Raw genomic sequence first — 16045 nt, 5'->3', positions numbered from 1 at the left:
AGCGGTTATTTTAAAATATACGATTTTAAATTTACGATCCATTATTTGCATCCTCAATGTGAATGAAATAATTAAAATGTCTGAACAGTATAATGAACATTATATGGCCAAAAAATAAATAGAATACCACAGTAACTATTGTACTAGCATGCTCTCCTGAACATTTGAAACACCTTCCACCATATCTGACATCATCAATTTTCTACAGTACAAACAGAGTACTCTTCTGCTTCTATAGCAAAAACACAACTAAAAACGATGCCAAAGTGAAAGCTCACAAAGCTCAGCAAAACAGCTACAGTAAATGTAGTTTCCATAAGCAGCTATTTCGGATTAATGGTCATGTCATAAGCTGTTATTACTTCATGTTTCACACACCTGTTTGGCTCCCATAGATTCGAACATCTTCTCCAACATCACGCGCATCTGCTGAACATTATTCATCAGCACACAGGGCTGTAGGAGATTCAGGAGGAGGCCGAAAACACAAGAACAGAGAAAGACACAGAACTTAGTCCTAATTGGACTCTTATGGCTGTCACACACCAAGCTGTCGGTGGCAAAAGCAGAATTTCAGCACGTCTTGGCCAAAACGTTTGAACATAGATGCACTGCATGCACTGTATATGTTCTGCAGCTGTGTGCACGGAAATAAATCTCTATAGTATATAGCAATAGTTTGTTTTCTTCATTCTCCTTGTTCGCTAAACTGAACATCTAATCATTATGATATTTTTTTCCAATGGCCCTGACATTCATTTCGAACTACCTGACTAGATATGTAATGTGAAATACACTAGAATACTTAGAAGAAGAGATGCAGAATGATAGTATAATATAGATATAATCTAATTTACATTGATTATATTAAATTTAAGCCAAATATCAAATTCCCTGACTTTTACGGACTAAAATACTGAAATTCCATGACATTGAATAAAAAATATTGAATAAAAAAAACAAGCACCTGTTGTGCTTATATATTTATGGAGACCCGGAAGGGACGTGATGGTGGGGAAAAAACTGGGTGGGAGAAAAAAAAGTGATAGGAAAATAAATATTTGTAAAAAAATTTGCGTTCCCTTACAAAGATTGCTGAAATATATGAAGTGAACAGGAAGTGTTTGTGGAAAAACAGTTTTGCGAGGGAACGCTAAACATCTTCGCCATGGAACACATAAACTAAAATATATATTTTCCTATCACTGTTTTTTTTTTTTCCATCCATTTTTCCCCTCACCATCACATCCCTTCCGGGTCTCCTTATACAGTATATATTTATTAATATAACATTAAAAGAATGTTAAAATAACATTAATATTAAAATAGTTTAGCTTGAATATCATTTCACATGACTTTAATACCCACTATGAAAACAACAATGAATAATTTGAATAATAATAATGAATAATAAAATATTACATTAGCTTTTGTGTCATTTACTTTGTAACACCCAGTCTTTGAAATGGTCATTTTAAAGCCAAAGCTGTTTAAATGTATATTATGCTGAGGGTAACCCTTTAGAATAAGGATGTTTTAGTTAATGTAAGTTAATCCATTAGTTATCATGAATTAACAGTAAACAATATATCAGTTAAGCATTACTTCACTGTAAAACCTAACAGTCAAAATAACTACATGAAATAAGTTAGTTTAACTTTTGATTAATTCATTGTTTTTTTATGCTACCTTAACTCAAAAACTAGAAGCAATACCAAATAATTTGAGTAGCTATATTGTTGTTTGCACATAATTGGTTGAACTCATAGCAATTTGATAACGGAACTTGAAATGTTTAGGTTACTAACACTCTAAAAGTTTGACAATACAAATTATCAACACAAACAATATATATGTATATGACTCTTTACGGTATAGTCATAGTCATATAGTTAATATGATAATATGATACTCAAATCATAGTTTTAAAACTTGGTTTTGTTGCAATCGGTTTCCTCACAGTTTGAGTTAACTTTACTTATAAGGTTTTACAGTGTTAATCCTTGTTATTGTTACCTATAAACATACATTAATGTGTTATTTAATACATTAGTTAACATGATGGTGACTAACGACTATTATTCAGCATAATATAATCTTTCTTAATGTCAACTTACTCATATTGTAATGCACCTCTTTACGTTAACAGCCTAATTAGTTCATGTTTACTTACACATATGCTAATGCATTTGATCATGGATTAGATAACATGACCTAACAACAAACAACCCAATACTAATCAGCAATACTAAATCTGATTTGTAAGCTAAACATATATTAATGTGTTAATACATTAGTTAATGGATTAGTTAACATGAATTAACAGTAAACAACATAACAGTTAAGAATTACTTCACTGTAAAACAGTCAAAATCACTAAATAAAATAAGTTAGATTAACTTAATTTTAGAAAAGGTTACTTTGACTCAATAAAAAAAGAGTTATCGTAACTCATGAATGAATTATATTAAGCAGAACTCAAAGCAAATGAGTTATGAATGAATAAATAATATTTTTTGTTAACTCTAAAACTAGAAGCAATACCAAACCATTTGAGTAGCTATATGATTGTTTGGAGTTAATTTGTTCTCATAGCGATTTGATAACTGAACTTAAAATGTTTAAGTTACTAATACTAATATATAATATCTAAGTTACTAATAATAATATATATATGTGCATATGACTCTATATAGTCATATTCATATAGTTTACAGTCCTCATATATTGGTTTGCAGTAACCATATTGTTTCAAAACTTAAATGGTTTGCTGCAATCGGTTTCCTTAAACAGTTTGAGTTAATTTTGCTTATCAGGTTTTACAAGCAATACCAAACCATTTGAGTAGCTATATAGTTGTTTGGACTTAATTTGTTGAACTCATTGCGATTTGATAACTGAACTTAAACTGTTTAAGTTTCTAATACTCTAAAAGTTTGACAACACAAATTATCAACACAAGTATCTATATACTGTATATAGTCATAATCATACAGTTTACAGTACTCAAACCATATTGTTTCAAAACCTAAATGGTTTGCTTCAATCGGTTTCCTCAAATATTTTGAGTTAACTTTACTTATTGGGCTTTACAGTGTTAATCTTTGTTAATGTTACTTAGAAACACATATTAATGTGCTATGTAATACATTAGTAACATGAACTAATGGTGAACAACAACTATTATTCAGCATTACATAATCTTTCTTAATGTCAACTTTGTCTGTCACACCCATTACAGGTCTTTCAGTCTCTGCTACTGTAATGTGTTTGCTTAAGGAAACATGGAAAATGTGCAGAGCTGCTGGTCCTCCAGGAATGTGGTTGAGAAACACTGCATAAGTTAACACATTAGTGAATGCATTAGTTAAATGGAACAAACAATGAACAAATGTTAGTTCATGTTAACTAATGTATTACATAACACATTAATATACGTTTAATTAACATTAAGAAAGATTAAGTAATGCTTAACAGATGTGTTAATTGTCACTGTTAATTCGTGCTAACTAATGCATAACTAACATTAACTAATACATCTTTATTGTATTTAAGTGTTACCATGCTGACATGTCTGGAGACTGCATTTGACTTAAGTGACTGCCAGTTAATGAGTATGAAAGGAATAAAATGGAGCTGAAAAATAGCCTAACCATAACAACAGACATCAAAGTACAAATTAAAGCAACAAATAAAAATCCCTGATATTTCATTACTAGTACAAAAAATAAAAATAAATTCCTAACTTTCAATGTTTCAAAATTCCATGGTTTATTTATATATTATTTATTTATCGCCACATCAGCAACTTATGGCTATTTTGTGGCAAAATGGATATATATAAAATCGTACATGATAAAACAAATTCGAATTACACTAAAAAAGTTACTTAGACAAATATACAAAATATAAATAGATCAAATTTACACAAAAATGTATTCAAAGTTAAATATTTTTGATAGATAGATAGATAGATAGACAGACAGACAGACAGACAGACAGACAGACAGACAGACAGACAGACAGACAGACAGACAGACAGACAGACAGACAGACAGACAGGCAGGCAGGCAGGCAGACAGACAGACAGACAGACAGACAGACAGACAGACAGACAGACAGACAGACAGACAGACAGACAGACAGACAGACAGACAGACAGACAGACAGACAGACAGACAGACAGACAGACAGACAGACAGACAGACAGACAGACAGACAGACAGACAGACAGACAGACAGACAGACAGACAGACAGACAGACAGATAGATAGATAGATAGATAGATAGATAGATAGATAGATAGATAGATAGATAGATAGATAGATAGATAGATAGATAGATAGATAGATAGATAGATAGATAGATAGATAGATACACTTTTGATAAATAATTTAAAACTCTTCCTGGTGGTACCTTTTTAAAAATGTCCATCAAAGTACTCTCCTTATAAAAATTTGGCCTACTGGAATTTAAACTTCTACATTCCAACAAAATATTTTTTATGGTAAGAGCAGCCTGGCAGTAATTACATTTAGGTGATTCTTCATTATTCAATAAATATAAATGTGTCAACCTAGAATGTCCAATTCGACATCTGGTCTTGACTGTCTGATCATGCCTGGTCTCAAAATTATAATTTGCTAAATGTCTTTATTTGTTTTCGGGTTCAAAATTCCATGGTCTTCCAGACATGCCATGACCCATGAGGACTGGGAACCCTGTATGTCATGGCCATTACTGTGTAACTTAAGTATTTAAGTGCAAAAGTCTGAAAAGTTTGGACACTAATCAACAGTATTTCTCACCGTCTTTTCTTTCTCACAGTAGGTGGAGAAGCTCTTGGTTAGAATAGCACAATACTGCAGGAGCACCTTGGTGATAGTCTGATAGTGAAAGGAGAGAGAGAAAAAAAAGAAACGTCATGTAGAGTAAATGAACAATGCCTTGTATTGAGCTAGAATGGCAGATTAATTGACTTTGTTGTTGAAAACTAATGAATTTTCATGGGTGGATGCATTAAGCTGTTGTTTTGTTCCCTGAAATAGAGCTCAAAGTGCTGATTAGCAAAAAAATTATGTAAAAAAAATGATCATGTCAGATAATTCCATTTATCACTGTTCTCACTAAAATTCTAATGAAATGTAAATACATCTCAGCTCCTAGAAATCTGTGTGGGCTTCAACAAAGATGCCTCTGCGTCAGACGTCTAAGTTAAATATGACTCACGGGCTAAGAAACAGATGGTGATGGTCTAAAGACAAACACTCTGCTTGCCAGCAGCTTATATTTCTCTTGCATCCATTTTGCATCTATCCAAAATGCATCTATGTCTCTTATTCTCTGTTATCAGTATTATTTTGGCCATTTTGTGAAAGTGGCATTAACCTTGGCAAAGCGTCGGTTGTACTGGGCGACCACTGCAGGATCAGGACAGTCTAGTTTCTTGATGATCTCAAAGCTTTGGTTGAGCTGAGTGAAGATGTCCACGACTGAGCAGGAGAACAGAGCGTGCTCAGACGTCTGCTGGAACTGTGGGAAACAAAGGCAGGAAAGAATTTTAGTCTAGGAGTTTCTTCCATTATAGGCACTTTTTCTATGTGATTTTTTTTTTGAGCAAATAAACTTTAAATATGCTTTCATCAATTTATCAAATTTTATCTCATTTCGATTTATTTAATTTAGATTTTATTTAATTATTGAGCATATTATTTCTGTAAGCCATGAGGACTTCCTAAATCAGGGTTTCTGCAGGTTTCTTCAAATCAAATGTAAGATTTTTAAAGACTCTTAAGACCATTATGAATTTACTTCTGTAAAATGTTTTTGTATTAATGGAAGAACATGTAAAGGGATGTGTTGCTTTAGTTTTCTTTCCCTGATTAGGGAATTTAATAGGGAGAATTTGCAGTAAAAGTGTCTAACAGCTGATTTGAATTGTATCTGTTTGCAATAAAAAACTTAAATATAAAAAAAATGTTTGGAGATGGATTATTGGTTATTGCGTGTCAGCCTGATAAGGTAGCTTTACTTGAATAAAGGAAAATTAGGACCAGTTTAAAACGATTTAAGACCTACAACACTATGTTTCAGTGAGTTTAAAGTTTAAAGTTCTAAAGTTTTGTTTTTGCAATTTAAGACATTTTAAGACTTTTTAAGACTCTGCAGACACCCTGTAAATATACATAATTATAGTAAATAGTAACCTTATATAGTAAACTTTTTAGCATAATTTGACAAAATTAAATTAAACAAGAACTTTCATTAAAAAAAATGTACATAACATTGTGAAGCATAATAAAACAATTACAGAAATATTACAGAACATTAAATATGTTTTACAGATGTTATGTTAAATAAAATATTAAATACAATAAATAATATAATAATATAATAAAATATTAAATACAAATGTTGATTTAGGGCTGGGCTGATTAAACGATATTATGGTGAATCACCATAAAATTTATGCCAATAACAAGGATAAGCTCTGAACCTTTTTACTTTATATAGATGTAAGAGACAATCTCCACAGCAGAAATGTGCAACAATGGGAATATAAAAGTGTGTTAATATTAGAGATGTACCGAAGTTTTGGCCACTGAAAATTTAATGGACCCTCTAATTTTTGTGGCTTTAGTCATTGTTGGGGTACCCTTTTAAATCTGGAAGCACTAACAACTTATATCGAAATGTATATTGCTATCATTCAATATGGAAAATAATTATTGAGACTGCATTTTTGCCATATTGCCCAGCCCTATTTCATAAAAATAACAAAATATTTATCAGATTACTAACATATAATAATTCTAAGTTTATAGTGGATTTTAATATTTTCACATTGAAAGTCTGCATCTGATTAAAATGTAAAGCGGTAAAATATAATTCTACAGCCTAAATGTTTGGGGTAAATGATTTTTTTCTTTCTATTTTTAAATACAGTTCCTACTAAAATATTAAGCAGCAGATCTTGGTTTTTGGTTTCAACATAAACAATAAAAAAACGTTTAATGAGCACTTAATCAACATATTAGGTTGATTTCTGAAAGAATGAGTGACACCAAGACTGAAGTCATAATGGTTACATCATTGTAATTAATTGTTACAATATTAAGACAGAAAAGAGCTAATTTAATTTTCATAACATAATGAGCATAACATAACATCTATTAAAAACATTACAAACTGTACCAACCCCAAATGTTTAAACAACACTGCTGAGACAAAATGTGAATACATTTGAAAGCAGAAAAGAATAACCTTAGCTAAAAGAAAAGCCAAAGCCTGATAATAGCTTTGATAAAAATCAATCCACTAACAGGTAGTCAACAGCAAGAAGCAATTCATTTGACAAGAAATGTTTTAAAGCCCAGCAGACCAACAGCCAAAAAGCCATATAAAAGAAAGCAGCCCGCAAAAGTTATAGATTTTAAACCATACCCCCTCTCTTTTATCTCTCTCAAGGGCTCCATGCATAAACTCCATCGACACTTCCTCATTCTCAGTCAGCCATTGGAGAACAAATGGCAGAAACCACCTACATACGAAATGAAGAAATATAGAGAAACAGAAGCAGAAACCAAGCAGGAGAGCAATAAGAATCAAGAGGTCAAGAACGTTTAAAAGATAGGAAAAGTATTTGAGACTGTAGATGATGACAGTGTACAAGATAAATCTACTCAGAATACGAACACACTGCAGATTATTTGAAGAACAAAAGAGAAACTTGAGCCAAAGATGCTGTGAAAGAGTTTTAGATGCAACGTGACTCACGATGGGTACTCGGGGACGGTGTTGGAGAAGGCGGGCAGGTCATGGACGTATTCGTTGTAGAGCCATTTGACTTTGAAATGCAGATTCATGTAGTCGGCACTTTTACACAGCCGGAGCTTCTCATGCTCTGGGGAAACAACAAGCGCGAGTCGACAGGATTCATTTCATTTTACCATGTCACGAATTTCACCCAGTCAACGTTTACAATCCTTTGGCTTTAACATATATATTCTCCACCTAGCTTTAAACTGAGAATGAACTGCAGGTCTTCAGCTGCACTCACACACAGATGCTAATGCTAACAAAACACATCTCATACACGTACACTGCCACTCACTTCTTTCATAATTTGAAAAAAGTAACACAGTTCATAAATATGTTCTCTAAATGTAAACTTATAGGGAGCAGACAATGTGCGGACTGTATTAACAACACTTAAAATATTAAATCAGGTCCCGTGAAACTAAAATAACATTTTTTAGATGTTAGCATTAGTATCTTAGACTTAATATCTATAAGCTAGTGTGGCAAAATTTCATATTTAGAATATATAAATATTCAAAGCTTGCAGTTTGTCACTCTGGCCTAAATGGATACTTTTATTTGACGTCACCTCATACTTTACTTTGTCATCAAATCTTCCGACCAATCAAATGCTCTCTAATATATAACATGCCCCACCCCTTCAAGACATTTCTCATTCGCTTTTCATTTGATCAGCTCACTGATAGAGCTGTGATAAAAACAAAATGCTATTGGTTATTAGATTTAAAAAGGGGAGGGGCTACTTTTGGCCTGTTTCCACTGAGTGGTACGATACAGTTTGGTTCGGTACGCTTTTATGGCCATTTCCACTGTCTAAGGTATCTAAAAGCGAACCGTATAATAAAACTTTTTGGGTACCTTTTGCAAAGGGTACCTAGCACAGCAAAAGGGTACCAAAAGGCGGAGCTAGACATGCAACTGAACGCTATTGGCTTACAGAGATACATCACTCACTCGTGCAACAAGCCAGAGTGAAAACAAAGGAAGCGTCATGTTTTGAATACACAGCCGAGACATTACACTGTAATAATATATACATATAGAATAATAACAAGCCATGGTCGAGCAGAGCTTAAGCAAACCTTGTCGTTATTTTGATGAACAGCCACAAAGCCAAAAAGAAGAGCAGATTTTACCCTGTGCCCCGTAGTTTTTTACAAGGCTGTCCACGGTGCGAGCGGTTTTGCTTTCTCGCTTGCGCTAACATGCGCGTCTATATTTGAAATAATGAACTTCTTGAGCTGATGATTATAATATGTGCATGATTATTGGTGCTTCTGACATCTGATCCTATCAGAAATGAACAAACGCGAGAGTGAAGCACGAAAAAACAAAGGAGAAGCCAGAAAAATCAAAGGAGCAAATGATTGTTTCAGCAAACATGAACAAACTACCATGTTTAACTATTATCATCACCTTTTGGACTATTATGAACTCGGAATGATGGAATTACTTTCAAACAACAGGTTACATGTGCTGACGGAAGATTAAAGATGCAGATGAGAGGTTTGCTCTGACTGTGGGCTATATGTTGTGTGTCGTTTTTAAACCCAAATGAGGACTAAATGAATGTTGTGTGTAGTTTTTCTGTAAATGGTAACATATCGGACACTGTAAGGGTCTGTATGTGCTCATATATGTTGCATTTACTTATTTCATATAATCACAGACGATACAGTAGGTTATTTTGCATCATTGATCTGCAGTTATAATCAAATAATGTTCATAAAAATTTTAGTAATGAACATTTATACACAAGTATTTATGTGTATAAAGCATCTGTTTTGTGAGAAGTGCGTCTCAAATGATATGTGAACGACCCGTACACCTTTACTGTAGACATTTTCTCGAGCGAGAATGACGTCGACTGAAACTTTCTGTCATACACTACGCCCACCAAAAGAGTACCACTGTTACCCTTTTGGCAGTGGAAACGCAAGCCTGATAAGGCTGATCCGTACCGACCCGTACCGTACCGCACTGTACCACTCAATGGAAACGGACCATACAGTATATGTCACGCACTGTCTTTACCTTTCAGTTGAGATGAAATCAAATAAAAATTTCAAAGCACTTCACGGGACCTTTAAGGAAAAAATGGTAACACTATAAAATAATGGTCCATTAGTTATTGTTCTTTAATGTATTTACTAACATGAAAAGTAGTAACAATCGTGTACAGCATTTATTATTCATAGTTCAACATTTACTAATGAAAATGTATTAACTTTTTGCATAATTTGACAAAATTAAATTAAGTACTCTCATAAAAAATATCTATCAAAATGTTTTGCCACTGTGGAGATATATTAAACAATATTACAGAATATTACAAAAATGTACAGCTGTTACATCAAATATAAAATGAAAATGCATTAAGTTGTGAATGTCAACGTTAGTAATGTATTGAGTTAGCATGAACTAACAATAAATTACTTTTCATTAACAAATATGAATAAATATGGTAATAAATATCGTTCATTGTTTGTTCATGTTAGCAAATACATTAGCATTAACTAATGGACTATTATTTTGAAGTCAGGGTTTCTGCAGGTTTAAGCAAGTTAAATTAAAGACTTTTAAAGTCATTTTTAAGAGAATAATGAATGAAATTTTTGGAATTTATTGAATGGCCCAGTTGGAAAAGATGTTTATTTATAATTTAATCAATTTAATAATGCAATAATAATAATTTAATAATTAAAAAATAAAAATTTTAGTTAATTCTAAGCAAAATATTTTAAATCAAGCAAGCTCTAGATGTATACATACACTTTGTTTAACATAACCTTTCTTTAAAAAAAAAAATGAAAATGTTTTAAAGGTATTAAAAAGTATAATTAAAACTATAATAAACTAAATGTATGCACAACAGCCTGGCCAGGTCAGCAGTAAATCCATGGAAAACCTTTAAACAAATGTTAATGTGAAGAAAATTCTAAAAAATAATTAAACCATTATGATAAATAAGAGAAAAATATTTCATACTGATCTCTACAACTTAAGCCATTTTGCTCAAGGTCTGCTCCTAAACACTATAACATGGAAACAACTTTTTACTGTAAATAAACAAATAAAAAAGTAAGTATTTTTAAACTGTAACACTCTACTTATGATCAAGTGAATGCCTTTGTGAGCACAAAAATGAACTACTATGCACACACAGTACATTCTTACAGTCACTTAACCACATGTCTTACCAGCATAAAAATCAAGTCTGCGAATATGGAATGAGGCGGGTGCTAAAAACAAGAAAACCAAGCAAAAGAGAAGGAAGACATGAAGAACACTTGAGAAAAAACGAAAAACGTTTAGGGTGCAGTGAAAGAAGGAGTTTCAAAAGAAAAGGATGCTGGCATCAAAAGGAAAAGATAATTTGTTCAGTCTAACTCTAGTTTACTGCTACTCAGAAGATCTAAAAGGAAACCAGGGGGGTTTATTCTATAACTCTGCTTTAGTAATGAGAGAGTGAGGACTTGAGACCAAAAAAAAAAGTGCTCTGAAATTTTCAATGGGTCTTATCGTTGAAAACTGGATTTGCTTTGCTTCTTTTAAAATAGAACTTCCACAATGCAAAGCTTCTTCACAAGCCCACCCTGAAAATTTGTAATAAGTCATTCATGTGCATTGTCACGACCATGAGCATATTATCATAAACTGGCCATTATGCATTATTCAGGAAGCTGGCCGACCCAGTCATGGAGAAGTAAAAATGATACTGTACTTAACAATCCAACACATATTTTACACTTGGAGCCAAATTCAGAGCATCTGCTATTAAAAAAAGACAAATCAAACTATAATTTCATATGCCAATTCTCAAATAACAGTGAAATAACTGACAGAACAGGTTCATGTACACTAATGTAAAAGTTCTGTTGATTAACAATAAGAAAATAAACATTAAAAGCAACAAACTGTAGGTTATGGTCCCTACAAACACACTGCTTGGTGTGCAACAGAGTAATTCACTTTATATCCAGAAATATTTGTCCAAGTTCACCCTCTCATGACCTTTTACAACCTTTGACCTTTACCATTCTTCCAGTGTTTAAGGACGATATGTTTAAGAACTAAAAATAGAAACAAATATGAAGGAGAGATGGAGAAGAATTAGAAGGAGTAATGTGCAGTCCACACAGACATACTGAACAATTACAATTATATACAATTACATGTAAATTTCTTCATACCTTCCAAAGCATACTTCATGTCCTGTGCGAAGAGTGTCCACATGACTTCCGCACTGACCATCCCCACATTCAGCTCCTGAGGAAACCTGCACAGGACAAACCAGGGTAAATACTGTATCTTCTCGGTGTTTGTGTGTAATATTGTGTGTCTGCAGTGACTGACTGATTGATAATGGGGTTGTAGGCATTCTTATCTTCCTCTATGATGGACACTATTAAGGTGATGAGTTTGGGCCAGAAGTCCAAATTCTGTATGCTTGGTCCTGGTTCCTCCACAGCAACATTTTCGTCCTCTTTCTCATCCTTCTCATCTTCCTCTTCTTCACCATCTTCTCCCTCTTTCTTTTCTATTGGTTTCTGTTGTACAGGACAATTGTGTGATGGATAGAGTCAAACGGATAGTTTTGTCAGACAGAGAAAATGAATGACTGACAGAGAGATGGAAGAAGCAGCAGATTCACTGATAGTCCAAACAATAGAGAGAAAATACATAAAGTATATATATATATATAGACTAAACTAGAATAGTCTAGACTAGACTGGTCTGGTCTGGACTAGACTAGACAAACAGATTTACAGTATATATAGACTGAACTGGACTGAGCTAGACTAGTCTGACAAACAGACAAAGTATATTTAGACTGGACTAGAAAAACAGATTTTCAGTATATATAGACTGGACTGGACTGAGCTAGATTAGACTAGTCTGACAAAAAGACATATAGTATATTTAGACTAAACTAGACTAGACTAGACTAGACTAGACTAGACTAGACTGGACTAGACAAACAGATTTACAGTATATATAGACTGGACTGGACTGAGCTAGACTAAACTAGTCTGACAAACAGACATACAGTATATTTAGAGTAGACTAGACTAGACTGGACTGGAATAGACAAACAGATTTAGAGTATATATAGACTAGACTGGACTGGATTGGATTGGATTGGACTGGACTAGACAAACAGATTTACAGTATATATAGACTGGACTGGACTGAGCTAGACTAGACTAGTCTGACAAACAGACATACAGTATATTTAGACTAGACTAGACTAGACTAGACTAGACTAGACTAGACTAGACTAGACTAGACTAGACTAGACTAGACTAGACTGGACTAGACAAACAGATTTACAGTATATATAGACTAGACTAGACTGGACTGGACTGGACTGGACTAGACAAACAGATTTACAGTATATATAGACTGGACTGGACTGAGCTAGACTAGACTAGTCTGACAAACAGACATACAGTATATTTAGACTAGACTAGACTAGACTAGACTAGACTAGACTAGACTAGACTAGACTAGACTAGACTAGACTAGACTGGACTAGACTGGACTGGACTAGACTGGACTGGACTGGATTGGACTAGACAAACAGATTTACAGTATATATAGACTAGACTGGACTGGATTGGACTAGACTAGACTTTACTGTATATTTGATTACTTTAATGATGTAAATCTATTCCATTTTATACATATTAAAATGCTTTGACATGCCAATATAGAAAATAGAACGGAACTAAACAGACAGACAGACAGACAGACAGACAGACAGACAGACAGACAGACAGACAGACAGACAGACAGACAGATAGATAGATAGATAGATAGATAGATAGATAGATAGATAGATAGATAGATAGATAGATAGATAGATAGATAGATAGATAGATAGATAGACTCAGATTTATCTTCATGATTCATGAGTCTGAACTTCAATCATACACGTGGTCTCTATGGTAACAGATAAATTCTATAATATATTACTCATTTCAGTCTTGAACTGTTAGCATCACCCATGAGAAACTCAACCTCTGATAATGCCATTGTCAGAACAGAGATCTCCAAAGGTTAACACACAGGTATAAGTATCATATTTGTGCATGTAAACTCATATTTGTGCATTTAAACACAACTCCGTGTGTGATGTGAACGAGTTTACTCACAGGCTCCACAGCCGGCTGGAACTGTCTGCTGTAGAGCTCTTGGCAGTTGTTAAAAATGTACTCATAGGTAGAGTTGAGACATGCTTTCACACAGTCCCGGACCACATGGGCCGCACGAGGAGGAGACTGCAGTTCCAAAACCTAGTTCAAGGGGGTGCCAAAGAAGATAAGAGTGTTTGTGCATACAGTCGATGTAACTACTGCTAACAAGCGGTACACGCTGTCAAATCAATAGTGACTAATCTCCATTATAAAAGCCCGCACAAAAGCCTCTCTCTTACAGCACAAAGAAATCAATCTTCATTTTAAACCTTCTATTATCTTTTCCTATTGTATAAACTTAGGCAGTCAGAAATGCCTTAGCGTTTACTCAAGACTATATGAGGCACTATTGAATTACTCATCCCTATAGGATCTGTCACTTAATTTATGCATTACAAATAAGACCCACATCCTTCTAGCTCCTAAATATACAGTATAAGTCAGCAGGAAGGGCAATACTGCAAGCCATGGCTTGATCAGATTTAGAAGGACGTTCTCTTACCTTCAGTCTGAAGAAAGCAATGCTAGTCAATAAATCCACTGTGGATTTGAGATCTGCCAGACGTGGTTTACTGCTGGCTGGGAAATTATTCTGGAGATCAAAGGAAAAGGAAGTACATCACAGGAAGCTTGAGTGAGAAGCACAATGTGACTGGTAAAACTTGAGGGGAGGTATCAATCATGAACAATTCACAGCTTATATATATGTACAGTACATGAAAACAATTTACTGACCAAGTTAGATACCTCTGCACAAAGTTTAGCTGAAGATGACACTATCTGTACAAACAGTATATTGTTCTCATCAAGATTTATAATGTATGCGCATTAACTTTTAACTAGATATATTTTTTAATTAAGGCAGTGAAGTTTACACACTCCTAAGAGATTTATGTGACTCACACCAAACTGTCAACATGATGCCTGTCGCGATCACCAGCAATCCAGCCTGTGCAGATCGCTGGTAAACACACAGTATCGCATAGAACTATAAATCTGCCATTAAATGGACTACAAGATCCAGTCATGCACCACTCACACACTACTCATAAGCTACTCATGAACTGATTACTAGGATTATTTATACAGCACACACACACACTTCAGTGCTGAGTCTTGTTATACTGTTTTTGAACATTACAACGCATTTTCCTTGCCTTGCCTTGCCTTGCCTTCCGTGTTTTTGAACCTTGCTACGTTTTGTTTGTTTTACCCTGTCTGCTGCAGGCATTTTGCTGTAGGTTTAATTAAAATTCTTTGTTGATTTTATTGTGACCATTATATGGTTTAATCGTCTTGTTTATGTAAAGCACATTAAATTAACATTGTGTATGAAATGTGCTATATAAATAAACTTGCCTTGTCTGATTTCAATAAACGCTGGAATATATAAATATAAAATTGTTTTAAGTTAGTGTTATTTACCATGGAGACAACATGGCACTGTCAATGTAGTTAAATAGGAGGGATGAAAATAAAGAAAACAAGCTAACATTGTTCATTTAGAGTTTAAAGTTATAATTTGTGTTATAACACACCCTCACAGACTGTAACCGTCCCTATAGGTTAGTTTACATTAGTGCATATGATTAAGACTTACTCTGTATGTTGACAAGTCAATGCGGAGAGAGTTATGGAGCTGATCCAGCAGTCTAACAAAGCGATCTTTCTGCATTAACAAAGTGAAAGATGAGTCAGCAGTGAACAGAAACACACAAACAAACAAACAAAAGAGAAAAGCTTGGTATGATTTAGCTAGAGTCAGAACAAAAAGAACAACCCCTTCAAACATTTTACCCACAAGGTGTGATATTTTGACATCGATCTCCCTCTGAATGAAATCTCGACCTTGATCCAAGGATAAAGAGTGTGGACACATGGACAAAAGACACACTGTGCAAACACCAGGGACAGGCTATTGGATATATCCAACTCATTCCAATAAGAAAACCTGAATGGGATTCAAAGGGTCAGGGACACTGACTGGGTCTCCGTTATTCACAGTCTTGCATCTTTTCAAAATC

The 16045-nt window shown here is 34.0% G+C and overlaps 1 protein-coding gene across 1 annotated transcript in view; it reads right to left on the bottom strand.

Moving 5' to 3' along the window:
- Positions 1 to 16045, bottom strand: part of LOC130228970 (protein unc-13 homolog B-like) — a 69234-nt gene that overhangs the window by 32036 nt on the left and 21153 nt on the right. Inside the window, exons 13-22 of the mRNA XM_056457496.1 lie at positions 15622 to 15690; positions 14524 to 14613; positions 13992 to 14120; positions 12178 to 12305; positions 12015 to 12100; positions 7777 to 7903; positions 7444 to 7540; positions 5389 to 5532; positions 4809 to 4886; positions 379 to 456 (exon numbers count right to left, since the gene is read on the bottom strand). Coding sequence (XP_056313471.1) covers positions 379 to 456; positions 4809 to 4886; positions 5389 to 5532; positions 7444 to 7540; positions 7777 to 7903; positions 12015 to 12100; positions 12178 to 12305; positions 13992 to 14120; positions 14524 to 14613; positions 15622 to 15690 — 1026 coding nt within the window. The remainder of the gene's footprint in view (positions 1 to 378; positions 457 to 4808; positions 4887 to 5388; positions 5533 to 7443; positions 7541 to 7776; positions 7904 to 12014; positions 12101 to 12177; positions 12306 to 13991; positions 14121 to 14523; positions 14614 to 15621; positions 15691 to 16045) is intronic.

This window comes from Danio aesculapii, chromosome 5 (assembly GCF_903798145.1).
Source record: "Danio aesculapii chromosome 5, fDanAes4.1, whole genome shotgun sequence".
Taxonomy (NCBI): Eukaryota; Metazoa; Chordata; class Actinopteri; order Cypriniformes; family Danionidae; genus Danio; species Danio aesculapii.
Note: the sequence above shows the minus strand (reverse complement) of the source record. Positions and strands in the feature narration are given on the sequence as shown.